This window comes from Pan troglodytes, chromosome 18 (assembly GCF_028858775.2).
Source record: "Pan troglodytes isolate AG18354 chromosome 18, NHGRI_mPanTro3-v2.0_pri, whole genome shotgun sequence".
Taxonomy (NCBI): domain Eukaryota; kingdom Metazoa; phylum Chordata; class Mammalia; order Primates; family Hominidae; genus Pan; species Pan troglodytes.
This window is the reverse complement of record NC_072416.2, coordinates 45,365,335-45,379,167: the sequence shown is the minus strand read 5'-3', so window position 1 is coordinate 45,379,167 and position 13,833 is coordinate 45,365,335. Positions and strand designations below refer to the sequence as shown.

At 39.6% G+C, this 13,833-nt stretch overlaps 1 protein-coding gene across 2 annotated transcripts in view; it reads left to right on the top strand.

Moving 5' to 3' along the window:
- The window catches only part of ITFG1 (integrin alpha FG-GAP repeat containing 1), a 255,382-nt gene that overhangs the window by 58,134 nt on the left and 183,415 nt on the right, over window positions 1–13,833 (top strand). For both annotated transcript variants that reach the window (XM_520622.6, XM_054669342.2), the window contains exon 7: window positions 4,365–4,429. In XM_520622.6, coding sequence (XP_520622.2) covers window positions 4,365–4,429 — 65 coding nt within the window. The remainder of the gene's footprint in view (window positions 1–4,364; window positions 4,430–13,833) is intronic.

Below are 13,833 nucleotides of genomic sequence, written 5' to 3'. Positions count from 1 at the left end.
CTTCTACAGACTATGAAGTTTTGCGTGAATCTGAGGACTCAAAGTTTCTGCTTCATCAACCTAGATGTTCCCTTTCCATGAATCATGTATTTTGTTTCCAACCTAGGGCTCTAACCTTAGCATAGCAGAGCTGCTATGGTTGAGAATTTAACCTTCTTGGGTTCTCTTCTTCTGCTCTTACTGGTCAAAGTCCTCCTTGCCCTTTTGGTGTGGGATGTGATAACCTCTTTTTTTTTTTTTTTTTTTTTTTTTTTTTTTTTTGGCTACCCAAGAGACCCTCTTCCTTTCACATTTAGCTTTTAATTTCTGATCAATCATGTTCAGCCTTTGTATCTGTCTTGTACTGCCTCAATTGAGCTTAGCAATAGCTGTCTAATTACCTATCCTTAGCATTAGTGTTTGCCTCATATTTCTCAAAAAAGAAAACACAAAATATCACACCCCCACTAGTGTATTTCCTCCCACCAGAATACTATTGCAAGACAGCAGCAGTAAAAGATAAGTGGGGGAAAAGGTGTTTTATTTGGGGGCTGCCTCTGCCTTATCCCCAGTGAAGGAACCCATATTGCCTGCCCCATGAAAGGTGATCCAACTACAGAATCTCATCTCTTTTTTTTTTTTTGAGATGGAATCTCACCCTTGTCACCCAAGCTGGAGTACAGTGGCGCCATCTTGGCTCACTGCAACCTCCACCTCCCAGGTTCAAGCAATTCTGCATCAGCCTGCTGAGTAGCTGGGATTACAGATGCACACCACCACGCCTGGCTAATTTTTGTCTTTTTAGTAGAGACGGAGTTTCACCATGTTGGCCAAGCTGGTCTTAAACTCCTTACCTCAGGTGATCTGCCCGCCTCGGCCTCTCAAAGTGCAGGCATTACTGGTGTGAGCCACCGTGCCCAGTCCAGAATCTCATCTTAGTGTCTGTTTTCTCAGATCACTTTTGGTATCAACTATTGTTGGTTGGGTTTCCTGGGAAGCAGACTTTGAGACTGAGATTCACGGGCATGAAGTTTCATTTTAGAGTCAAAACCAGTGGACGGCATGAGACAGAAACAGAGTTGGGCTGCAATTCAGCGTCAGTAAAAGCCTCAAGGGGACCCCTGGGGAGCTCTGAATGTGGAATGGCCCTGTAGAGTTGTCCTGAGTTGTGGTGAGTGGGTCCAGCCTTTATACCTCCAAATTGACCATTGATTGGATGCAGACTAGTCCAGAAAGGGATGCAACCTTCTGCAAGGTAGCTCCTTTTCAGCCGAAGTTGTTCCAAAGAGGGCTAACCACTTAGGATTGTCTGCCAGCAATATTTCTAGAAGCTGAGAGAATAAATCCTTAATTCCCAAAAGGGCATCTGGGTGGCATGTCACATCCATGACAGTTTCTGGAGTACATTTCCTTAATTTTATTTTGTGAATTACTCTTAGCCATGTGAGAGGGTGAGAACTTTATTGCTTCATTGATTAAAAATTTTCTTTAGGAGTTTCTTCATTCCCATTTCATTCAAAGTCTGAGGCATGATTCTTTATATTTAATTACTAATAATTAATTTTCTCTATTTTTGTTTCTCCTTGTAATGAATCATTTATTTTTTCTATGCCCCTTTACATAATTGAATAGTAAAATGATATTTTTTTTAAAAATCTATTTTACAAGATACTTCCAGTCCCTCAACTAGCTTTACTACTTTTCAAAGTTTTAATAAATAGCTAGCGAAGCCATGGAAATAGAATCAGCATTGTGTGTTATAGTTCCTAAATTATTTAAATATGCATGAAAGAAGAGGGCATAATTTTCACCTTCTATGCAAATATAGATTCTGACTAATAGAACACCAGTGGGAAAAAATTTTTGAATTGGTTTTCAAGGAATGGCGATAAATTGCTTGTAGTTACACCACTCCCTCTAACTATCCCCCTTAACCATATCTTAACCATATGTGGTCACAGAGTCATTCTTCTAATCCCATGACGCTAACTGCCTTATGAAGACACCAGACCTTTGATTTCTTGTTGAAAACATGTCTCCACATTTATTATATTTTCAAATGGGTTAAGAGTTTCAAAAGTTGGATATTTTCAGTTTGAACAAATTCACCTGTAATGTAGTAGCATTCTTGCCCCTTTTCTCGGTTTTAGTTCTTTCAAACAGGTCAGAACTTGCACTCATGCCTCCCTTAGTGATTCTTAGAATTCTCTTTGGCTGGTAATCCCTAATCACTTTCTTATGCTGATTATTCCCATTTTCAGATGCTATAAAAATGTAACACCTTTTAAACATACTTAGTACAGTAGTCACTGTGATTATTTTTAATGAAACACTTTAACGTAGACCCTTCTTTCCCCAAGACTTTCCATTTAAAGACATAATAGAGCAATTATTTTTAGACATCCAAGCAAATTTGCAAGAACTACAATATACATATAGCATGTTGTCCATAATTATCCAACAATCATTTGAATATGTTATATTTCCTAGCTCATAGAAACAGCAGGGATAGAAAAATCCGTTAGGCATGATTCCTGCCCTCAGGGAGCTTTGGACAGGCAGATGTGAAGCCAGAATACCATGGTAGGTTGTAATCACTGCCGTGACGGAGGTAGCAAAGGAGAATAACAGCAGAGGGAAAGCTATGTCTAGGGAGAGGAAGGAACTCTAGAAGGAAGAGGAAATTTCAGCCAATTTTGAAGAATCCATTCACCAGGTGGCTGTGAGGTGGAAAGGTACTACAGAGACAAGGAATGACATGTACAGAGGCAAACAGAGGTCAAAAAACATGATAAAATCTGGCGACTACTTTGCTCTGCCTGAACACAATCTTCTTGTGAGGGAGTAACACAGAATTGAGGCTGGAAAGGTAGGTAAGGTAGCCTTCACATAACAGCTGAGGGATTTGCCCTTCATCTTGGAAGAAAAGGAATGGGATCAAATGACTTCGGAAGTAACACGTCATTGGGAGTGCATGAGTAACAGTAAACAAATGACGTTCATAGAGGACTACATTTGCATATCCACAGGCAAAGCATTTTCCTTGTTGTGGAAATAAATACGGAGCTATTTGATACATGGACAAAAGAATGGTTCCACTTGGAATGAGGAGTTTTGAGTTCAACTAATTATAAAAATAAATTCCTTAGCTTTTGGGTGATTCCATGAAAATCTTTATTATTACAATTATTAGATAAATTAGCTTCATCAAATTCATATGACACCCTTACAGAAAACACATTAAAATGTGAATGATAGTTTTCTGAGCATATCTAATGTAGGAAGGAAAAAAAAAACTCTTTTTTTCAGTAGATATGGCCTTCACATCACTCTGAATCTTTTTTTTTTTTTTTTTTTTTTTTTTTGGTGAGACAGAGTCTCCCTCTGTCGCCAGGCTGGAGATCAAATCTCGGCTCACTGCAACCTCCGCCTCCTGGGTTCAAGTGATTCTTCTGCCTCAGCCTCCCAAGTAGCTGGGACTACAGGTGCGCACCATCACACCCAGCTAATTTTTGTATTTTTAGTAGCGATGGGGTTTCACCATGTTGGCCAGGATGGTCTTGATCTCCCACCTCGGCTTCCCAAAGTGCTGCGATTATATGCGTGAGCCGCAGCGCCCTGCCAGTAATTTGTTTTTTAAAGCATAAAACAGTAATGTTATTTTAATATTCCTATAAGCCACCTCATCGTTTTAATACCTTATATATTCACTAAGTAAAATTGCCATGATACAAACATAATAAATGCTGCTACTAGAATAAATTTGTTTGCAGTAATAGGCCTTTACAATAATAGGATGTTTCATTTGACTGTGAACCTATTTTTTTCAAAGAAATTTTATTAAAATTATTGTACTTTTCAATAAAACAACCATTCGTTAGCTGGAATTTATGAAGACAATTCTATTACTGAAAATTTGAAACATAATTTATTCATTTAACATGAGTGCAAAAACTTTTGGGTGGTGAAATACTGTTATTTAAAATAATGCTGAAAACTATGATATATAGGTAAGTGTTGCTTGCTTTCAGGGTGAGAAAGCAAATGTGATTGCGATCAGAATATCTGTTTTAAAAAATATAGTACACTTTGGAATAAAAAAGATTAAAAGGCACATGATTTTAAAAAAGTGCGACACATAACTATTCTTGGACATAAGGAATATTCTTGAAGGACTAATACCAAATATCCTCGTTAAATACATTTTCTTTAATGCAGGGTCATCTGCTTTTTTTTTAATGGGATGAAACTTGTTAAAATATAATTTAAAATATGTTTAAGTAGAATTGTATTAATTCTTTTAATGTATTGCATTTTTTTCTGTTTTTAAATGTACACATCAGTAAGACTACAAAACTTTACGTTTTTATTATTTTTCCTTCTAGATTTATTCCTGACGACATTGAATGCCACCACTAGTACCTTCCAGTTTGAAATATGGGAAAATTTGGTAAGAAATCTTTTCCTTGAAGCATTTTAAAATGATGGCTTTCAGTAAAAGCACACAATTTTAGAAAATAAAATGAAAATAATCACTTGGTTGATTTCAACAATAAATAGAAAACTTTAAGAGCCTTTGGTTGCATTGCTGCATTCAAACTACTGAATATTTCTGAAGGAAGTGATTCATTCAGCATCAGTTACTCTGCAGGTTTTTAGGCATGACTGCCAATTAAACCAATCAGGCTGCCCTAATGTGCATGTTAACAGGACCCCTGCTATGCTGTCAGCTGTTGAGAGAGTTACTGTCATTTAATTTGTCAGCATGATGGTTTATGAAAAAAACTATTTTAAAAAGACCAATTTTCCCCCTTTGCCTTTAGGCTTATATAAAGAAATAAGACAACAAACACCAAACTTACTGCCAGGTTGACTAGGATTAAGAAATCTTTCCCAATAGGGTTTTTTTTTTTTAATTGTAAGTAGAAGATTCCCAAACCGATGTCATGATTTTGTTTTACTTTTAGCTTGATATGAGTTATATGATGGATTAATTAATGAAGAATAAACAACCTGAAATTTTAAAGTTAAATTTCAGGCTAGTAGAAGACAGGATCTGAGACCAGACCAAACTGGCCATCACAGTGACATTCGTGAAGTATTGGCCAAGTATCGAACCCCACTTTCCACACACAGAAAATGGGCGTAAGAGCCTCTGCTTCACAGGATCTTTATGAAGATCAAATGAAACAGTTTGTGTAATATGCCTGACACGCAGTAGGCATTTATCGAATTTTAATTTTAGGTCTGTTGATTTCCCATCTGCAACTCCTGATTGTATTTTATTCAATCCAAATTAAACCCATAACCTTTTATAAATTTTATTAAAATGCTGATAAAAAATAAGCAGATTTTTGAAATGTAAAGCACAAACTTATGGAAGGAGACTCAGACTCATTATCAGCCATCCCTCATAATATGGTAAGTGATGCTGGTCATGACTCAGATCTCTTCATGGAAGGAAACTACGATGGGGGGTTGCTTTGGGGTTGCTTTGTTTAGATGAAATCAGAGCTTCTGACTACTTCTAAGCTCAGCAATTTGATTCTTTTTTTTGTTTTGTTTTTTTAAATGGGGCAAGGGGAAGTAAGACATCTAAATCAAAAAAGACTTATTTAATGTACTACTTTTTTAAAAAATGCAGTTATATTTGTTTTTCTGATAATAGAAATATGGTTGCTATATTTTTATGACTGCCATACATTAAGTCCCCACTGCTGGGGGAAGTTTGTTTGCAGGTGGCCTTTCATTGCTACCACAAGTGAATCTTCTAGTATTAGAAAATGAGAGGTGTATTTGATTAACTTGTATCTGAGGGTCGGGGGAAGCCTCATTATAAATAAGTAGAATATCTATAGAACATAATGAAGCACCCTTAAGTATCTGAGGTTCTTTCAGTCTAGGCTGATTTAAACTTAATGGAATGAAGCAACTCAATAGGAGAAGATTCTTGATGAATAAAATAGATTTTGACTGGGTCTTTTGTTATTATTTTCTTTAAAGAAAACTAATAAATTCACTGTTAGAAAATGGGGACTAAGGGTTTTTCTTCTTATAAAGGGCTGGATCAGTAAGTAACTTTTAAAGAAAAAAGTATTTTTAAACTCTTGTTAAAGATGGTAAGGCAGATTTTCTTCAAGAGTGCTCCTACAGTGGGGTTTTGCAGTAGGGGGAAGAGATTGGACTCACCTCCAAATACAAGGAAAATCAGGATGTTATAACCAATGAGCAGGATGGGGGTCAGTGGAAGGGAAATTAGTTGGGCAGGGTAGTGGTTGGGATAAGTTAAGCAGAGTTCTCGGAGGAGCCTAACCAAAGTTTGGTCAAGGAGATAATCTTTCTCAGTTTCCACAGTAACAATTGTTAATCATTAGTAGATTCAGAATTAACTAGGATAGATAAAGTTTGGTTTTCATAAAATGAATGATCATTTTCAATTAGAGATTGGACAGAGACTTTGCAGTCACATACTAATTTGCCAAAAAAACCTCAAAACCTATAAAACCACATTAGCCAGTAGAAGAATGAAAGCTCAACAAATCTTCTTACGTATCAGTTGCATGTACAGCCCCATGGTAGTGCTCTGGCAGATACGGAAGTGAATAGGGCTTGTAGGCTAGGAGCTGGGATGTGAGTGTGGATGACCCTGGCTGGTATGATGAGATATACATTATGCTACAGGAATTCAAAGAGCAGTTGCTTCTATCTGATTCCAGAATTATCAGTGAAGGCCTCAAGAAAGATGTGGTATTTAGGCCAGGTGTGGTGGCTCACACCTGTAATCCCATCACTTTGGGAGGCTGAGGCGGCCAGATCATCTGAGGTCAGGAGTTCAAGACCAGCCTTGCCAACATGGTGAAACCCCGTCTCTACTAAAAATACAAAATTAGCTTGGTATAGTGGTGCGCACCTGTAGTCCCAGCTATTAGGAGGCTGAGGCAAGAGAATCACTTGATCCCGGGAGGTGGAGGTTGCAGTGAGCCGAGATTGCACCACTGCACTCCAGCCTGGGCGACAAGAGCAAAACTCCATCTCAAAAGGAAAAAAAAAGAAAAAAAAAGATGTAGTATTCACCATGGCTAGTATGAATTAAAGGATGTTAGTGATTTGGAAGTGAGAAAGAAAGAGGAAAAGGCAGGCAAGGAATTGCACAGGAGACACAAGACACATCCAGATGGTATAAAGTGGCTGATTTAGGCCAGAACATAAAAGAGATATTGAAATGTAAGACTAGAAAAATTGGTTTATACAAGATCAGCAAGAGCTTTGATCTCTAAACTAAGTAATATGATCTCTTAAAAATCTGCTGAGAAGCTATTGTTTTAGGACTGAGAGTGAGATGAACAGAGCCTTCATTATTGCAATTAAATTGGCCACTGTGTATCAGATAGGTTAGCATGCAACATCTGGACGTAGGGAGATTAAAGTTTATAGTAAATTTAGGAGGAATTTATAATAACCTGGGAAAGAGATGAATGATTAAAGAAGGAAATGTTGGAAATAGACAAAAAGGGTTAGATATGAGAATATGGGATGACCATTAACACAGTGCTTACTTGTGTTTTCTTCTGGTGAGCAATAAGAGAAATAGAGGCCAGGCACAGTAGCTCACACCTGTAATCCCAGTACTTTGGGAGGCTGAGGCAGGCAGATCATTGGAGTTTGGGAGTTTAAGACCAGGCTGGCCAGCTGGTGAAACCCCATCTCTACTAAAAATACAAAAATTAGCTAGGTGTGGTGGCACATGCCTATAGTCCAAGCTACTTGGGAGGCTGAGGCAGAAGAATCGCTTGAACCCGGGAGGCAGAGGTTGCAGTGAGATCATGCCACTGCGCTCCAGCCTGGGAAACAGAGCAAGACTCCATCTCAAAAAATAAAAAAAAGAGAAATAGAAAAGACAAAAGAAGTAACTAATTTTGGACAGGAAAAAAATTATTTTAGAATAGAGATATGTCCCCCAACTACTCAGGAGGCTGAGGCAGGAGGATTGCTTGAGCCCAAGAGTTTGAGGCTGCAGTGAGCTATGATTGCACCACTGCACTCCAGCCTGAGCGACAGCGCAAGACCTCATCTCTATATTAAAAATTTTTTTTAAAAAGCAAAAAACAGAGACATGTCAAGGAAGTGGTTAGAAGTGTAGGAACAGAACTCAAGGAAGAAAGTAGGTAAGTGTCGTGGAGGAAGAGTGAAGAATGGCAAAACCAGAGACCATCCTGGCTAACACGGTGAAACCCCTCTCTACTAAAAATACAAAAAATTAGCTGGGTGCGGTGGCGAGCGCCTGTAGTCCCAGCTACTGAGGGGCTGAGGTAGGAGAATGGCGTGAACCCGGGAGGTGGAGCTTGCAGTGAGCCAAGATCGCACCACTGTACTCCAGCCTGGGTGAAAGAGCGAGACTCCATCTCAGGAAAAAAAAAAAAAAAAAAAAGAGTGGCAAAACCAGATCCTTGGACACCCTTTATGTCAGAATTTTTCAGCCTTGGCACGTCACCATTTTGAGCCAGATAATTCTTTCTGTGAAGAACTGTCTTGTTCATTGTCAATGTTTAGCAGTGTCCCTGACCTCTTCTCACTAGTTCATAGTAACCACCTCCCAGTTGTGACAATCAAAAATGTCTGCAGACATTGCCAGATGTTCTCAGGGGACTAAAATTGCCTCAGTTGAGAACCACTGCTTTACATAAATAAAGATAGGGGCATGCAGTCGTTATTACATACTGCTTCATGGTCAGTTTTTACCTTTATAAATATGGCAGTTTTAACATTAAATATTAAACATGAAAGCCAAAGCATTGGTAGTCATCCATGAAAGGCTACTTGCTACCACATGACACATTTGGTTGGAATTCAAGTAGAAAATGGCAGAAAGTCTTCTTGTCAACAGGTGTGGGTTAACTGCTTCAGTGGTTTTGGTAGTTGTGGTAGCAGTAGTAACAGCATTACTACTAGTGTTACTACTACTATTACTAACATTAAATGCATGCTGTGTGCTAGCCACTATACTGAGCATTTTATATGGATTATCTCCTTAATCCTCACAAAATCCTTGTAAAAATACATTTTTTAATAAGTCAAGGAATGCTTAAAGAAGGACTAACTTATTCCTGCCTCATGGCTAGCAAACAGTGGAGCTGAGAGTTGAGCTAGGAAATCTGTTTCTAAACCTTCTACCCTTAAGTCGTTGAAATTAGTACACAGTAATTCCAGAAACCAACTCAGAAAAGAAAAGGTAAAGAGATGACTGCAACAGAAGCCCCTAGTGAGTTCGTTGAATTTTGGATTGCAGGGAAACAGTGCAGATCGGTAAGAACATCACAGTAAGAAATGCTGCAGTCAAAGGATCCAAAATTGCAGCTAACTAGGAATAATTTCTAGTGTTTCATAGCACTGCAGTTGACAGGATGACTGCGATTAACAATAATATATAGTTTCAAATACCTGGAATTGACACAGGATTCTTACAGTGCCACTTCGCCAGCTAGAGACCTCCACCGCTGGTGGGGCCTCTGCTCAAGTTTCACTTACAACCACTGGGCTGGCTCTGCCATCTCGACCCAGCAGGCTGTGTTTGGCTCGCACTACCAGTCCTAATCTCACACCCACTGTGGGCAAGCCAGGCACTGCGTGATGAGGGGTGTATAAGCAAGTAAGTGCAGGGCAGCTGCCCCAGGCGCCAACTCCATGCAAGGCTGAGGCTCAACCAGGCATACTACAAGCAGCTTCTGACTTAGGCGCCAGCGTTTGGACAATGGGAGCATAGTGGCATCTAAAAACTTGGAGACACCAGCAACTGCAGAGCCCTAAAGGGGGTGTTACAGTGGACAACCAGAGATTGAGCAAGGTGGAGAAGAGTTTTATTTAGCAACAGAATAGCTCTCAGTGGACAGGGGACCTGAAGTGGGAAGCCCCTGCCCAAAAGCAGGGAATCCCCATGTGTGGCTGGGTCTGGGGTTTTTATGGGCTCAGAATGGGGATAGTGCATGTGGATTGGTCCATGGCGGCCTGGGAAAAGCACCATTTTATTGTCTAAGAGGCATCAAGGAAGTTCTCACTCTGGTTGGGGACTTTACCCGGAACTGGCTGCTTGGTTTCAGGCTTTAGTTTTTCTTTGGTTTGAAGGTCAGGTTTCACTGGGGACCCATCCCTATTTGCCTAGGAATTTGTCTGCCTCCTGCCGCTATTAGAAGGAGGATATTGAGGCCAGGCACAGTAGCTAATGCCTGTAATCCCAACACTTTGGAAGGCCAAGGCGGGTGGATCACGAGGTCAGGAGATTAAGACCATCCTGGTTAACACGGTGAAACCCCATCCATACTAAAAACACAAAAGAAGTTAGCCGGGAGTGGTGGCAGGTGTGTGTAGTCCCAGCTACTCGAGAGGCTGAAGCAGGAGAATGGCATGAACCCAGGAAGCGGAGTTGCAGTGAGCCAAGATCGCGCCACTGCCCTCCAGCCTGCGCAACACAGCAAGACTCCATCTCAAAAAAAAAAAAAAAAAAGGAGGATATTGAATATTCTGAATAGTAAGAAATGATAAATGTTTGAGATGATCGATATGCTAAAAACTCTGATCCAATCACTATACAAGTATCACAACATCACTGTGTGCCCCATGAGTATGTATAATTATTATTTATCAGTTTTTAAAAAATAGTACAGTATAAAAAAAAGTAGTATTGTTTGTTTCATAACAAAATTACTCTCATACTAAAGAACATAAATATACAAATAGGTGGAGATTCCAATCCAAAAGTAAAAGAGAGAGTCAGACCATGGAGTAAATGAGTACCAAATGGCATCCTGTGAAAAAAGTACTTGCAGATCATAAGCACAGGACTGCCATTATGACAGTACCATATAGGTGCCTGATACATTGCATTTTGCAGAACACTGTTGTCTTTCATTCCATTTGACCTCTCCAGAACCCTGCAAGTAGACAGTATGTTTAATCCCTTCTAACAACTGAGGAACTGAAGCCTAGAACGATGAGTGGCTGTCCCAAAGTGACATAACTTTTTAATGAAAAAGGACTGGAACCCACCTCACCTTACTCCAATTCTAGTGTTCTTTGCACCAGACTGTTCTCCCAGAATATGTTCAAAATGAAAAACAGTATTGATCATGTTTCTCCTGCCTCATTAATAGCTACCGAGCAGCTTCATCTTTGAAAATGAGCGTAGTTATGCTGCACTTTAAAATGTATTATCTATTGAGATAAAATATATTGATGATGCAGTTTATTAAATCATTTCATTACATATTAAATATGTAAGTAATCTGAATGGAAATGAAGTTATATATGTTTATACTGCTAAGCAAAGTAAAGAACAAGTGATGATAATAATGGAAAAGTTGTCTAATAAAGTGTTGTCTTTTCCCCCAACTCTGTCACATGTCTAATGTGTTCTGCTTACTCTCACTATGGCCAGAATGTATTCTTTTCCTCCAGCAATTGGAAGTGGGCATCGCTCTTCTATTGATGCTCAGTGTGAAAGTGGCATCTTAGAAGACATGGAAGGCTGTTACTTCAATATTTCTTGATAGAGATAAATCATGAGGTTATATCTATGTATTTCTAGATATATTTACCAAAATTCATAGACCTTCAGTGGGGTAATTTGTTCACTTCAGTTAGTATATTGAGTTGATATTCAGCTTTATCTCATAGAAGGCTGATATATTTTAAGAGAGATTTTTCCATTCATTCATGAAACATTCTATCCACTCTACACACTGCTGAATGCTGTGATCTTTTTTTTTTTTTTTTTTTTTGAGATGGAGTCTTGCTCTGTCACCCAGGCTGGAGTACAGTGACTCAGTCTTGGCTGACTTGCTTGCTCCACCTCCCAGGTTCACGTGATTCTCCTGCCTCAGCCTCCCTAGTAGCTGGGATTACAGGTGTGCACTACTATACCCAGCTAATTTTTTTTGTATTTTTAGTAGAGATGGGGTTTCATCATGTTGGCCAGGCTGGTCTTGATCTCCTAACCTCAAGTGATCTGCGTGCCTCGGCCTTCCAAAGTGCTGGGATTGCAAGTGTGAGCCACCATGCCCGGCCAATGCTGTGATTTTTTTTTTTTTTTTTTTTTTTTTTTTTGAGACGGAGTCTCGCTCTGTCACCCAGGCTGGAGTGCAGTGGTGCAATCTCGGCTTACTGCAAGCTCCGCCTCCTGAGTTCACACCATTCTTCTGCCTCAGCCTCCTGAGTATCTGGGACTACAGGCACCCGCCAACATGCCCGGCTAATTTTTTGTATTTTTAGTAGAGACGGGGTTTCACCGTGTTAGCCAGGATGGTCTTCATCTCCTGACCTGATCTGCCCGCCTCGACCTCCCAAAGTGCTGGGATTACAGGCATGAGCCACTGTGCCGGGCCAATGGTGTGATCTTTCTAAAATGAAAAAGCACTTGACACTTCAGCTAGGGATTTGGCAACTATGACACATCTCTAGTGCAGTTTCAGGTTCTAGGTAAGACTGGAGGGAAAGCCTAAGGCTTAATACCCTTACTAAATAAGATGTCTATAGAAAATCATTGAAAAATACATCAGATGCTTTAATAATGGGAGGGGAAACATGTTTCTGCACAGGGACAATGGAGTGTTAAAGTGGTTGGAACATTGCTTGTCACATGAAAAATCTTATTTCCTTACTCATGGTCCTCAAGCATTTGGGTTTTGTGCTTTTGTTATAGCATTTCTCTGTAAAGATCAGCAGTGATTTCTTAAGAAACCAACTTGCAGATTGTGATAATATGAAATACAAATTTGGCGTTAGTCCCCATTTCCTAACATAGAACTTCTGAAAGACCTAGAATCTCCAAAGGGATGTCTGTTTGTATTCTAATGAGTTGATTGGTGGATGGCAACCCCAAAATAACTTCAGAATGTGACTGGTCACCAGAATGACCAAGACATGATTAGAGGATTGGGACTTTTAGCCCTTCCCCACAACCTCCAGGAATGGGGGAGAGTCTGAAGGTTAAAATAATCACCAATGGCCAGCGGTTTAACCAGTCATGCCTACATAATGAAACCATCATAAAAACCTAAAAGAACTAGGTTCTGAGAGCTTCCTGATAGCTGAACAGGTGGAAGTTCCTGGAGGTTGGAGTGCCCAGAGAGGGCATGGAAGCTCTGTGACCCTTCCGTACCTCGCCCTACTCATCTCTTCATCTGTATCCTTTGTAATATCCTCTATAATAACTCAGTAAATATGTTTCCCAGAGTTCTGCGAGCCACTCCAGCTGTGAATCCAAAGAGGGGGTGGTGTGAGTCCCAACTTGAAGCTGGTCAGGCAGAAATACTGGAGGTCCAAACTTTGGACTGGTGTCTAGGGTAATTTGAGGGACTGAGCCCTCAACCTGTGGAATTAGAGGACAGCCAGGTCGTATCCACTGCAGAAATGATTGCTTGTTTATGGTGGGGAGAAGTCCCCCACATTTAGTCACAGAACTCTTATGTCTGTTGATTCTTGTGAGAGAGCATAAGGGAGAAAACCAGTGCTCGTTTTTTCACTCAGACAGATCTACAGTATCCTTAGAGGAGCAAAGAAGGAAAAACTCATTTTAAAGTATACAGATACCCTGTATACAGTATGTAGGAATCAGAGTCAGTATCTCAAACAGAAAATAGAGAGGTCAGTGATAAGAAGAACTCTGTACAAACCTGAGAGCTCAGAATTTCAAATTCATTGTTTTGATTTCTTTTTCTTGTGTAATAATCTAAAATTAAGAAGGGAAAGGCAATGATTTAAAGAAATGCATATTATTTTTGGTAATCAGATGTGTGCTGTTTTTGTTTGGAAAGAGTGAGTGAAACAAAGGATCGCTGATAAGCTCTCCTTTTCTATTTAGCT